At 53.1% G+C, this 12,639-nt stretch overlaps 1 protein-coding gene across 5 annotated transcripts in view; it reads left to right on the top strand.

Moving 5' to 3' along the window:
* Positions 1-12,639, top strand: part of PCNT (pericentrin) — a 122,098-nt gene that overhangs the window by 64,380 nt on the left and 45,079 nt on the right. For 2 of the 5 annotated variants that reach the window (XM_017847269.1, XM_017847272.1), the window contains exons 16-24: positions 1,145-1,287; positions 1,601-1,833; positions 2,816-2,978; positions 3,329-3,541; positions 6,875-6,907; positions 8,973-9,202; positions 9,710-9,826; positions 9,931-9,951; positions 11,076-11,282. In XM_017847269.1, the coding sequence (XP_017702758.1) occupies positions 1,145-1,287; positions 1,601-1,833; positions 2,816-2,978; positions 3,329-3,541; positions 6,875-6,907; positions 8,973-9,202; positions 9,710-9,826; positions 9,931-9,951; positions 11,076-11,282 (1,360 nt within the window). The remainder of the gene's footprint in view (positions 1-1,144; positions 1,288-1,600; positions 1,834-2,815; positions 2,979-3,328; positions 3,542-6,874; positions 6,908-8,972; positions 9,203-9,709; positions 9,827-9,930; positions 9,952-11,075; positions 11,283-12,639) is intronic. The other 3 variants (XM_017847273.1, XM_017847271.1, XM_017847270.1) reach the window with 2 other exon arrangements.

Here is a 12,639-nt window from a genome sequence, read left to right as displayed (position 1 = left end):
AAGCCCCTCCTCAGGACTCCCCCTCCCTGTTATTTGCCCAGAGTCCCGGGTTCCTTGGGGCCTGCACGACGTTGCCTCCTGTTCTCACCTCACAGTCCCCACGAATGAGTCCTCATGATCTGCTCCACAGGGTTGGGCTCTCTGGGGACAGAGCTGTGAACAGAGTAGAGGGAGGGCTGGCTGTGTAGGCACCGGGTCAATGTGCCTGTCCTCAGCGGTGTCACAGTGGGGAGGGCTGCCCCTAAACCATAGTGCAGGGAGCGAGGTATAGAGGGGCCTGTGGCCTCAGGAGCCCCTGTGTGTAAAAACAGAAGCATCCCGGCTGGGCGTGGTGGCTCATGTCTGTAATCCCAGCACTTTGGGAGGCCAGCGCGGGTGGATCACAAGGTCAGGAGATCGAGACCATCCTGGCTAACACGGTGAAACCGCGTCTCTACTGAAAATACAAAAAATTAGCCGAGCATGGTGGCGGGCGCCTGTGGTCCCAGCTACTCAGGAGGCTGAGATAGGAGAATGGCGTGAACCTGAGAGGTAGAGCTTGCAGTGAGCCGAGATCATGCCACTGCATTCCAGCCTGGGCACCAGAGCAAGACTCCATCTCAAAAAAGAAAAAAAAAACAAACAAAAAAACAGAAGCATCCCAGACTGCATGTGCACGAGGCCTAGAGAGAGGCTGGGAGACACCATGCTCCTCCCGCCACGCTACTCCTGTGAACGTGTGGCTGAGGCGTGACGTGGTGTTGGACAGACATCTTGTAAAATGGCCGGCTGGTGCAGCCTGTGCTCCAGGGGAGAGACAGAGCCTGTTCTGCTCCTGGGTGATTCACGCTGTGCGGCCACATCGCACACCTGCAGGATGGGTTTGCTGTGTTCCTAATATGATGACTTTTACAAATCAGAAATGGCATCAGGAAGACCTCACCTAGGAAGCCCGTGTCCCTGAATGGGCTCCATGTGGTTGTCTTGTCTGTGGCCTCAGCTTCCTGTGCTCACACGGGCATGAGGATCATGTCTTCTGGCCCCGTGGGGACAGGCGGCCGTGGGTTGAGGTGTGCAAACTGGTGGGCAGCCCCTCAGCAGTGTCCTGGGTGGGGGTTCTCACGCTGTGACCGGCTTGCCTGATGATGGGTGTTTCCTGTCTCAGAGGGGCCCTCCAGGACGCCCTGCGCAGGCTGCTGGGTTTGTTTGGAGAGACGCTGAGAGCAGCCATCACCCTGAGGAGCCGGATCGGGGAGCGCGTGGGGCTCTGCCTGGATGACGCGGGCGCAGGCCTGGCCCTGTCGGCAGGTGAGTGTGCTGGGACCAGCCGCCTGGTCCTGTGCTTGAGGCCCTCTGCGGGCCTGGAGCTCTCTGAGAGGAGCCTCTGTACTGGGCAGTGCTCTCGGGAGCGCTGCTGTCCTGGTTTCTTGCTAGTTCCCGCACTTACAGAAGGCCGAGACTGGGATCTGGGCTAAATTTGCCAGCTCCTGTAGACATGGCGCTGTCTTGTCTCAGCTGGGGCGACGTTCTGAGTTCTGTGGCTTCCTTGTCATCGTGGCTGCCGTGGCTGCGGCCAGCTTGCTCGCTGAGCCGCGTGTGCCGGCGTCTGCTCTTCTTGTAGCTCCGGCGCTGGAGGAGACGTGGTCTGATGTCGCCCTCCCAGAGCTGGACAGAACTTTGTCTGAATGTGCAGAGATGTCTTCCGTGGCTGAAATTAGCAGCCACATGCGTGAAAGCTTTCTCATGAGCCCAGAAAGCGTGCGGGAATGTGAGCAGCCCATCCGGAGGGTCTTCCAGAGCCTCAGCCTGGCCGTGGACGGCCTCTTGGAGATGGCCTTGGACTCCAGCAGGCAGGTGAGGCCCAGGCTCCCGGGGTCCTGTGGAGAAGTGTACAACGAGTAGCTGATGATGCCACACGAGCCTGGTGGATGCCAGTGCCAACCACATTCACACGGGTTTCTCCCCAAGGAGGAAGCTTTTCTGAACCAGATCCTTGAGGAAGTGGGCTTGCTACGAATGAGAATCTGTTTATTTAATTTGGATAATAAACAGGCCCATTTCCTTTACTTCATGCACTATTGCAATTCCACGTGGAGTGTTTTCATATTTAGAGATTATCACTAAGAAAGGAAAATTTTTAAATCCTTTTAGAACATTTTAGACAATTAGAAAAGATGTTAAATAGTAATACGTGGAAAGCAATCAAAGATCCTTTTTTCAGCCAGGCACAGCGGCTCACTCCTGTAGTCCCAGCACTTTGGGAGGCTGAGGTAAGAGGTTCACTTGAGCCCAGGAGTTTGAGACAGCCTGGGCAACATAGTGAGACCCCATTTTAAGTTAGCCAGGCATAGTGGCAGCATCTGCAGTCCCAGCTCCTCAGGAGGCTGAGGCTGCAGTGACCCATGATTGCACCACTGCACTCCAGCCTGGGTGACAGAGCAAGACCCTATCTTAAAAAAAAAAAAAATTCTTTTGTGCTAACTTTTGAGTTCAGAGGTTACTGTGGGTCTCTTAGCCTGTAGATGGCCTGGGAGCCCCAGACTGGACACAGTCGCCAGGGGAGTGTCTGGAGGAAGGGAGAGGGGCCCAGGGCTGAGCTGGGAGGCCGGGGAGAGGTGCTCCTTGGAGACCGTGGCCACAGTGTCTTGGAGGGTGGCTGAGATGCGCTCAGGTCCCATCACCCTGGCCTGGCCCTGCCTGGGTGGTGACGGCCCGAAGGGTCTGGGGGTAGAAGTGGCATTCTGTTGTTTTTAATGTAGGCTTACATCCAGATCAGAAATGTTATTTTTGATCTGGAGTTTTGATTTGCAAATGTTTTGCAAATGTGTTTTAACAGCTGGAAGAAGCACGACAAATTCATTCTCGTTTTGAAAAAGAATTTAGTTTTAAAAATGAGGAGACAGCACAGGTTGTCAGGAAGCACCAGGAGCTGCTGGAGTGCTTGAAGGAGGAGAGTGCAGCAAAGGCAGAGCTGGCGCTGGAGCTGCACAAGACTCAGGGTGAGCAGCACGAGGCCTCGGGGCACCTGGAGCACAGGAATGGGGAGCAGGCCCGGCCTCACCGAAGAAAGGAAGCCTTTGGGATAGGGGTTTACAGTGAAATGTAAAAACAAAGCCAACAGCGGGAGGCATCCATGGTTTGGGAGGAACGGGGTGGTTGGGAGCTACTGTGGCCAGCAGGGCTGTTGGGGGCCTACAGCTGGGTCCTGGAAGCTGCTGGCTCTTAGCTCTGCTGCTCTCGGGGGCAGCGGCCCCGTCCCTCCCTCCGAGCAGGCCCTGCCCCTCCCTCTGAACTGTCCTCAGTTGCATCCGGGACTGGCTTTGTCAGGGTATCTGTGTCTCCCACAAAGGCACCCTCGAGGGATTCAAGGTGGAGACGGCAGATCTGAAGGAGGCACTGGCCGGGAAGGAGCATTCTGAGCACCGTCTGGTCCTGGAGCTGGAGAGTTTGAGACGGCAGCTGCAGCAGGCGGCCCAGGAGCAGGCAGTGCTGAGGGAGGAGTGCACCCGTCTGTGGAGCCGGGAGGAGGCCACAGCCACGGACGCCGAGGCCAGAGAAGCTGGTAAGGAGTGCGGGATATGGAGGTCGGTTCAAGCTGTGGGGTGCGGATACAGCTGCCACGGTTTCCCAGCTCCCAGGGACGCTCATTGTCTCTAGAGGGTCAAGTGTAAACCAGCACATAGCTTCTCATGGAATGTTGGGCATGGGAAGCTTGTGCGGGATCAGGTGAGGCATCCCCTGGCTTTGCTACCCTTTCCGAGAAGGCGGGTTGTCTGTTGGTCCTGTTGGTTGGAGGGTCCCCACCTCTGTGAGGTGGAAAAAAGAGGGGTTCTGAGTCCAACAGCAGCAGCTGGAGGCAGAGCCAAGTGCGGCAAACAAGAGCTACTTTAAAATTTCATTTAAAATAACCAAGTGCCTGACATTAATCCTCATTGGGAAAACATAGTTTTAACAGTGTTAGTTTGTATCTTTTCGGATTTTTAGATATTTTGTTCTCAAAGGTATTTAAAATGAAAATGGTCAAAACAAGCTTAAAATCTCGAGCCTGCAGGGAACTGTGTCCTCAGTAGCTGGTTCAGCTCGAGCAAAGGCTTTTCGCAGGGCTAGGGCGTCCGCCCTCAGTCCCTGTGCCTTGCCTCCCCGGTCGCTGCCTCTGACTCCGGCTTTCTCCCCATGCCCTTCCAGCTCACACCGAGCTGGCCCTGCCGCCCACATGCCCACTCTGCCACCTCGCGGACGCCTTGCATTCATGGATCTCAGGCACGTGGGAGGCAGAGGGGCCTTCGCTTCTCCAGAAGTTCCTTCCAGGATGGCTGTGGCCTCGGGGTCATCCCTTCAGAACACAGATTGGAGTTAGAAGCCGGGGCATCGCAGGCACCAGCGCAGCCAATTCAGAAATCTCATTTATTATTGTTGTTATTTACGTCTTTCTCTTTAGCCAACTTTTGATATTGGTGTCCATTCTCATTTGCTGTCTTCTGTCTTGCTGATTTTCGCCCTCGTTCCTGTGATTTCTTGTTCCTATGGTTTCTTTTCTTTTTTTTTTTTTTGATGTGGAGTCTTGCTCTGTCGCCAGGCTGGAGTGCAGTGGCGTGATCTTGGTTCACTGCAACCTCCGCCTCCTGGGTTCAAGTGATTCTCCTGCCTCAGCCTCCCAAGTAGCTGGGATGACAGGTGCGCACCACCACGCCTGACTAATTTTTTATGTTTTTGGTAGAGATGGGGTTTCACCATGTTAGGCAGGCTGGTCTCAAACTCCTGACCTCAAGTGATCTGCCTGTCTCGGCCTCCCATAGTGCTGGGATCACAGACATGAGCCCCGGTGCCCGGCCAGCTCCTATGGTTTCTTGCTGCCTTCGTTGGGTTGGACGCTATCAGACACGTTTGCTGCCTTTCACAGGATGTGGGGTTCAGGTCGTGCCTCCTGGCGGTGCCCCAGCCTTTTCACCTGTGGTGCTCATGTTGACATCTGGGTCCCACAAGCTTGTAGTTTTTGGCCCAGGGAGCGTTTTCCAGGTGGAAGACGTTGGACCCGCGGGATGTTTTAAACTGTGCCTGTGATTGTGCCCACTCTTTGTCTTCTCCTTTTCTTGGTTTATTTCTGTCATTCCCATTTATCCCGTTTCTATTTTTTATATAAATTTCTGATGGTGAAGGATTAGTCTGGGGTTTTTCTCCTTGTGTATCTTTTCTTGTCCTTTTATTTTAAGTCTTTTTTAACATTCTGTTTTAGTTGTGCCTTGTATGGATACCATATTCATGACTCTTTTTAAAAAGCGTGTCTGTGAGTATCTTCTTTTGGTCCATTTAGCCAAGTTTTTTTTTTTTGCCGCACCTCCTGGCATTAGGCCCTTCCTGCTGCTCTTTGTGTTTCCTTTTCTCCTGCCTGCTTGGCCTGCTTGACCTTGCTCCAGGCTGGATTTTCCTTGGCCAGCTGTGAAGTCCTCACTGCGGTGTTGGCTGCTGCTGGGCTCAGGTCAGTGTCATCTCCCCATGGCCTCTAAGCCCTGTTGCCCCCGTGGTCCGTGTGTCCACAGAGGGAGTGCAGGGCAACCTTGAGGGCCACGAGGGCCTGGAGTCTCTTCAGGTCCCCTCCTCTGCCAGTGAAGTGGTGCTGGAGACACGACTCAAGATCCCGTTTCTTTTCCTTTGAGGCCCTCGTTTTCCTGCATCTCCTCAGAATTTGTCAGGGTGTTTTCAGGAACGTCTCTGATGTCATGCATTGCTCTCGGCATCGAGGGCCTGCATCTCTTCCCTGGCAGTGCTGTTGCATCTGGGCGTCCATTGTCACTGTTTCTCACGATGCTTTCTCTGCTTGCCCTCTGCTGTCCGGGGGCAGCCTCATGGTCAGGCCCCTCCCTGTGAACTCTGCTGCCCCGTTTCCAGTGTCTTCGTGCCCAGCCAGCTGGCAGCTGGGCTGTACTCCACCAGGAGAGACCACCTGGTGTTTCACTGCTTCGAGCCCTTGGACTTCAGCCAGTCACCTCATTTGTCAGGCCTCCTGGCAGATAAAGGGGTGTGTGGCCTGCATACTGTTGAACGGCCCAGTGAGGCCTGGGCCCTGTGGCCAGCGCCCCTGTGTCAGGTGCCTGTGTTGTGCCCTGGGCCTGAGCACATGGACTGAGCACCATGGGGCTTCTTCCCAAGGCTGTGGTGGCCCCTCTGCTGCTTTGCCTCTGGTTCACCTCCTGCCACGAGTTCTGGCCCACCAGGGAGTGTTGGGACACCTGGATGTGGACCCTGTCCACAGCCTGGCTGGGCTCCCTGCAGGCCCCAGGATTGAAACTGAGGCTCACCATGGGCCCTGCAGTGGTAGGCACCTGGCATGCTGGGAGTGGATCTCATGGAGCCCTTTCACAGGCTCAGGCTGACTGTTTTGTCACTGGGAAATTCTTGTCGTTTCTCTGGGGTCCTCTTGGTTTGCTTTCATTTTGACATTGTTAACCCTGCCCTAGTTTCTCACTCTGGTTTATTTTCTTTCCTTTCACCCTGGTTCTGCAGTTGTATGACTCTGCGGCGGCTACCGACATACCCACCACAGCCCTGAGCACGCTCCCGGCAGGGCCTAGGCTCTGACAGTGGCGTGAACTCGGCCCTTGTGCGCAGCAGCCCTGCCTCGCCATGTTGCGTGATGCCCCCTTCGCTGTGTGGTGTTTTGTGGCTCTCTTCAGGTGTTGCTGTCTGTCCCTTTTGTTGTCTTTGTCTCCTTGAAAAGTCGGTGGGCCTGCAGCCTCACAGGCAGTGTGGGCATGGTGGACGCTGAGTCTGGAGATTGTTCAAGGCCAGCAGTGTTGCTCGGAGCCCTGCTGCTGACGCTGCCGTCACTGGTTCTAGCTCTCACGTTCTCAGCTGCACGTTTCCGTTTCCACCAGTAAATGCAAACTCTTGTTCGTAGGCACAATTGTCACTGCAGCACACAAGGACTCAGGTTTGTAAAGACAAACAAGTGATTTCTGTGTGATGTGCTGTGTGTTTGCATTGGATTTTGCAAATTATTTACTAAAGAAAAATCCTTCAGAACTTCTGTGGCAAACAGTAAATACAGCAAAACTCTAATCTTCAACATTCATACAAATGGGTGGAGTTGTCCCATTTTAATGCCCCAGCAAAGCAGGAGCATTTCTCTAACGGTGGTTACTGCAGCGCCTAAGCTACAGTTTGTGCTGCTTTTCAGGAACTGATGCCTTGTGATAGTTGTAGCTGTTTTTGAGCTGGGTCCCTGCTCTGGTCTCCAGGAGGGCCTGGGCCCGCCGCATCCCCTGTGCCTGCTCAGCGTGGTGTCACCTGCTCCGCCAGCTGGGATTGTGATTCTCCCGTGCCTCCCTGAGTCTGCGTGCGTGTCAGCAGGCATCCTGCCCCAGTGCGTGGCCGAGCGCCCTTGGCCCTGAAGATGGTGATGTTCTGGGCCAAGCAGAGCCCGCGTCATGTCCAGGGCGAGGGAGTGCAGTCGGGCGAGCAGCTGCCCTCGGGCTGTGCCGCACGTCTCGGGCTGTGAATGGCATTACCACAGCAGCATGTTTACAGCAGAGTCACCATTACTGCTGACAGTGGCGTGAACATTTATTGAGAATGTTGCTTGCATTGGTCATGATAGTTTGTGATAAAAGACTAACAATTTTACAAATCAAAATGCTTTTTTGGAAGCTGGTGAAATGTCAGTTAACATGAATGAATTTAATATTTTAGTTTTTGGATGGCTTAAAGACTTCAGGATTCAGGCTGGGAGTGGTAGCTCACACCTATAATCCCAGAGCCAGACTCCATCTCAAAAGTAAGAATAATAAAATAGAGACTTCGGGATTCAGCAGCAGAGAGCCCCTTTTACCAAGATGCTTTTTCATCTGAGGTTTCCACTTGGGCCAGGGCTTCCCCACCCCAGGTCTTAGGCTGGTTGTGCTGCTAGAAGAGTATTTTTGAGGCTAGGCGATTTATCGCAGACACACATTTGTGGCTTACAGTTCTGGAGGCTGGAAAGCCTAAGCTCAAGGTGCCAGCAGGTTCGGTGTGTGGTGAAGTCTAAGGTCAAGGTGCCAGCAGGTTTGGTGTCTAGTGAGGTACCAGTCTCTGCTTCTAGGGCAGAGTCTTGCAGACTGAATCCTCCGGAGTGGAGGGCGGGATCCTCACAGGGCAGAGGCAGAAGGGCCACTCCCAAAGCTGCTTATTGAGGCATTAAAACTGCTGTGAGGGTGGAGCCCTTGCGGCCCCATCACCTTTCAAGGCTCCTCCAATACCATCACTCTGGCAGTTAAATTTCAACATGAGTTTTGGAGGGGACAGAAATTTAAACTGTGGTACCCAGTTTGTTTGTTTGTTTGTTTATTTATTTGAAGGAGTCTCACTTTGTCACCCAGGCCGGAGTACAGCAGCGCAATCTCACCTCACTGCAACCTCCATCTCCCAGATTCAAGTGATTCTCCTGCCTCAGCCTCCCGAGTACCTGGGATTACAGGCATGCAGCACCATGTCTGGCTAATTTTGTATTTTTAGTAGAGATGGGGTTTCACCATGGTGGCCAGGCTGGTCTCGAATTCCTGACCTCGAGTGATCCATCCATCCACCTCGGCCTCCCAAAGTGCTGGGATTACAGGCGTGAGCCACCCCCCCGACCTAGATTCGCTTTTGATTTACCGATGAGACATTTGCCTTTCCCTTGGACACGTCACAACCCCAGGCACTCAGCACCGTCCATCGTCTGCTGGGACTGGGCTTAGTCGTGTGTTTCTGTCTGGGAGGGTGTAGTGAAGACAGAATTCCTAGAGAATCACCCATGTGTCACTCAGAAGTATTCTTCTCAGGCTTCAAAAATTTAGCCAATTTTGTTTTAAAAGATGGGCTTTTTACCCCGAAGTCATGTGACTTCATTTTCGGTGGGCTTTGACTGAGTCACCATCAGGAGGTGCACGTGTCGTGTTCCCTCAGACACAGGCAGGCCGTACAGCGCCAGCCTCTGAGGTGCGGGGGTTTCCCCATGTCTGTCGTGTTTGCATCCTTAGCTCTCCGGAAGGAAGTGGAGGATCTGACCAGAGAACAGTCGGAGATCAGGAAGCAGGCTGAGAAGGACCGCTCAGCCCTGCTCTCCCAGATGAAGATTTTAGAGTCTGAGTTAGAGGAACAGCTGTCTCAGCATCGCGGGTGTGCCAAGCAGGCGGAGGCCGTCACCGCCCTGGAACAGCAGGTGGCATCTCTGGACAAGCATTTGCGCAACCAGCGGCAATTCATGGATGTAAGAATTCTGAATAATACATTTTATTGCATCACTAAAAGTTGCCATTACAGCATGAACTTCTTTCCAGATGGTTACGTAAGCTTCTGCAATAGGATGTTGAAGAGGGCGCCCCACACCTGCTACGCAGGTGTGCCCAGGTCGCTGACGCTTGGTGGGTGTCTTCTTGCCCACATTTTGTGGCACAGGCCTCTGAGGGCCGCCTCCCATGGTCTTGCCATGCTCCTTCTCACTGGGCATCCCTTGGGGCCCAGGCTGGGCCTCTGCTGCGACTCTCACTGGCTCTTGTCCTCCACCCACCAGTCTTGGACGTTCCTCTGTGTTCCACGCAGAGGGCTGTTTTTCTTAACTTCATTTTGCAAAGTGACTGTGACGAGGGGGATATTTGGAGTCTTGAGCTGCTGGGCGGTTGTACTTGCACGTGCAGTGGAAACCTGGGTGGGCCTTCGCTGCAGGGGGCACGCCAGCCCCGTTGGGGTGGTCCCAACACGCTGCCTCTCCTCCCAGGAGCAGGCCGCTGAGCGGGAGCACGAACGTGAGGAGTTTCAGCAAGAGATTCAGAGGCTGGAGGGGCAGCTCCGCCAGGTGGCCAAGCCACAGCCCTGGGGCCCTCACGACAGCCAGGTGAGTCAGCACAGCGTGCAGTGCTGCTGGTTGCTGTCTTTTACTGTGTTTTTAAGCTTTAACTTTCTTAAAATTTTTGCCTTCCATGTGCGTGAACTCGGCAGCAGGCGCCGCTGGATGGAGAGGTGAGTAGGCGTCACCGAGATGGGCACTCCCTATGCGGGCGCCCAGGCTCCCCCTGCGCTTGCTGGGACTGTCCTACTGCCCACTCGCTTTTCTTGCTCTAGCTGAGGCTGCAGCTATCTGCTTTCTCATGTCTGAGGAAGCTCTGGTAGGTTCGTTTCTTCTTTTAAAAAATTAATGGTGGATTCACACACAGTTGTAAGAGGTAAGACTCGGATCCCTTGTGCCTGGCACGTGGTTCCCCAGAGGTCACACCTGCAGAGCCGGAACGCGGCGTTGCAGACAGTATGGGCAGGGAGCCGGTGACGCTGCAGCGCCTTCCGCCCCCCGGGACCCTCGTGTACCTGGTCACGGCCCTGCTGCTGTCCCTTCTCTGGCAGCCACTCATCTGTCGTCTATCTCTAAGACTTTGCCGTCATCCTGATGTGTAAAGTGTGCCTGTCATCTTTGGGGATTGATGCCGTTCACTGAGCCTCACTCTGGAGACTGATCCAGGTTGCTGAGTGTAGCCATAGTTCATTGTTTCCGTGGCTGGGTGTTCCATTCTTTCTTTTTTCTTTTTTTGAGACGGAGTCTCGCTCTGTCGCCCAGGCTGGAGTGCAGTGGTGTGATCTCAGCTCACTGCACGGTCCCCCTCCGGGTTCACGCCATTCTCCTGCCTCAACCTCCCAAGTAGCTGGGACTACAGGCGCCCACCACCACGCCCGGCTAATTTTTTGTAGTTTTAGTAGAGACGGGGTTTCACGATCGTAGCCAGGATGGTCTCGATCTCTTGACCTCGTGATCCACCCGCCTCGGCCTCCCAAAGTGCTGGGATTACAGGCGTGAGCCACTGCAGCCGGCTGTAGTATTCCATTCTTCTCTGTCAGACTAAATTTCATTTTCCTAACAAATTCTGTATTATAGAGAATGACCTTAACACAGCATCACCCTATACTTTCCTTAGATCTCCCTGTGCTGCCCAGGTCTCGGTTTCTCTGTTCGGTCTGTGGGTCCGGGTCTCCCTGTGGGTCTGGGGGAGGGCATAGGGCATCTGTTTTCTATTGTTTTGGGTACTTTTTTGTTTGGAAGATGGGTTTTTGTAAAACAGTCTGTTGTATTCCCCAAGCATTTTTTGTTGTTTTAGGTTGAGTTGTTACAACAAAAGTTGAGAGAAAAGTTGGATGAATTTAATGAATTGGCTCTACAGAAAGAGTCAGCAGATAGACAAGTGTTGAGACAGGAAGAAGAAATTAAACGTCTGGAGGAGACGAACATCAGCATCAGGAAGAAAGTGGCCGAGCTCCAGGAAGAAGTGGAAAAACAGAAGAACATTGTGAAAGAGCTGGCGCAGGTAAAGCGTCTCCACGTCGTGGTCAGGCATGCGGCGAGGCGTCCCTGGGGCACGGCTTCATTGCTGAACTGGCAGGAACAGGCAGGGCACCCTTTTTCACTCGCAGCCACCACGTCTGCACCAGAAACACGGGCGCTGGGGAGAAGCAGAAGTCCTTGGTGACTGGGTAGGAAGTGTACTTTGACCTTGCTGGAGATTGTTGCTTTTATTTGCTGGAGGATTTTATACCATTTCTTTATGTCTCAAGAACTCTGAATTTGTTCTTAATATTTCATGAAGTAAACATTTAAGATTTTAGGTTTAAAAAAATATACCTTATTAAATACTTTGATGAGAGCCCCTTGTAATTATTTCAGTTGAGTTCAGGAACTTAGGTCAGCTCCCAGTGAAAAGATCTCCAGTGATGGTTTTACATTGCTGGTGTTTCCCGTGTTCCGTGTGTTTGTTTGTGTCTGAGAGTTCAGAGAGGGGCCTGGAGCACTGAGCCAGGTGGGCCATCTCATGGCTGCCTGTCTGCATTTCTGGGTAGTGGCTGTGCCCTCCTTTGTGAGCATTTAGCTAAAAGGAATTCAGCTGACTTTTATGAGGTTAAAAGATTACTTGAAAAGTGAGGCTCAGTAAGAAATTTGATTTTAGAATTAGTAGTTTGGCCTCAGACACAGATGAGAGGAGTGTTTCTCAGGTGTGTCTGATTAATTTTTTTTTTTTTTGAGACGAAGTCTCACTCTGTAGCCCAGGCTGGAGTGCAGTGGCGCAATCTCGGCTCACTGCAACCTCCTCCTCCCGGGTTCAAGCGATTCTCCTGCCTCAGCCTCCCGAGTAGCTGGGATTACAGGCGCACGCCACCATGCCTGGCTAATTTTGTATTTTAATAGAGACGGGGTTTCACCATGTTGGCCAGGCTGGTCTCGAACTACTGACCTCAGGTGATCTGCCCACCTCGGCCTCCCAAAGTGCTGGGATTACAGGTGTGTGCCACCGCTCCCAGCCAAGTGTGTCTGATTTTTATAAGTGCTGATGAGAATTATTAAGTCGGGGCCTTACCTGAAGCCCTGACGTGTTTCCGTTCTGCTGTCGCAGGGAGGACCACTGAACGTCACCTGTACTTGGAGTGGAGCTGTCCCCCTGGCCGGCCGCCGCTCATGTTTCAGTGACACCTGCTCCAGGGCGGCTTCACCCCTTCCTTCTGCCTTCACTCAGCAAACGTTTACTGAGCTTAGTAGATGCCAGGGCTAGAAAATGTCTTTTTATGCCTTCGTGAAATTTGGACTGTGTATGCAGTTATATATGTCATGCTCTTGTGCATGTAATGTATTGTGACCATTTTCGTCATATTAAATATTCTTTGAAAATTTTT

This window comes from Rhinopithecus bieti, unplaced genomic scaffold (genome assembly GCF_001698545.2).
Source record: "Rhinopithecus bieti isolate Rb0 unplaced genomic scaffold, ASM169854v2 scaffold_29990, whole genome shotgun sequence".
Taxonomy (NCBI): Eukaryota; Metazoa; Chordata; class Mammalia; order Primates; family Cercopithecidae; genus Rhinopithecus; species Rhinopithecus bieti.
This window is presented reverse-complemented; position numbering and strand designations above follow the sequence as displayed.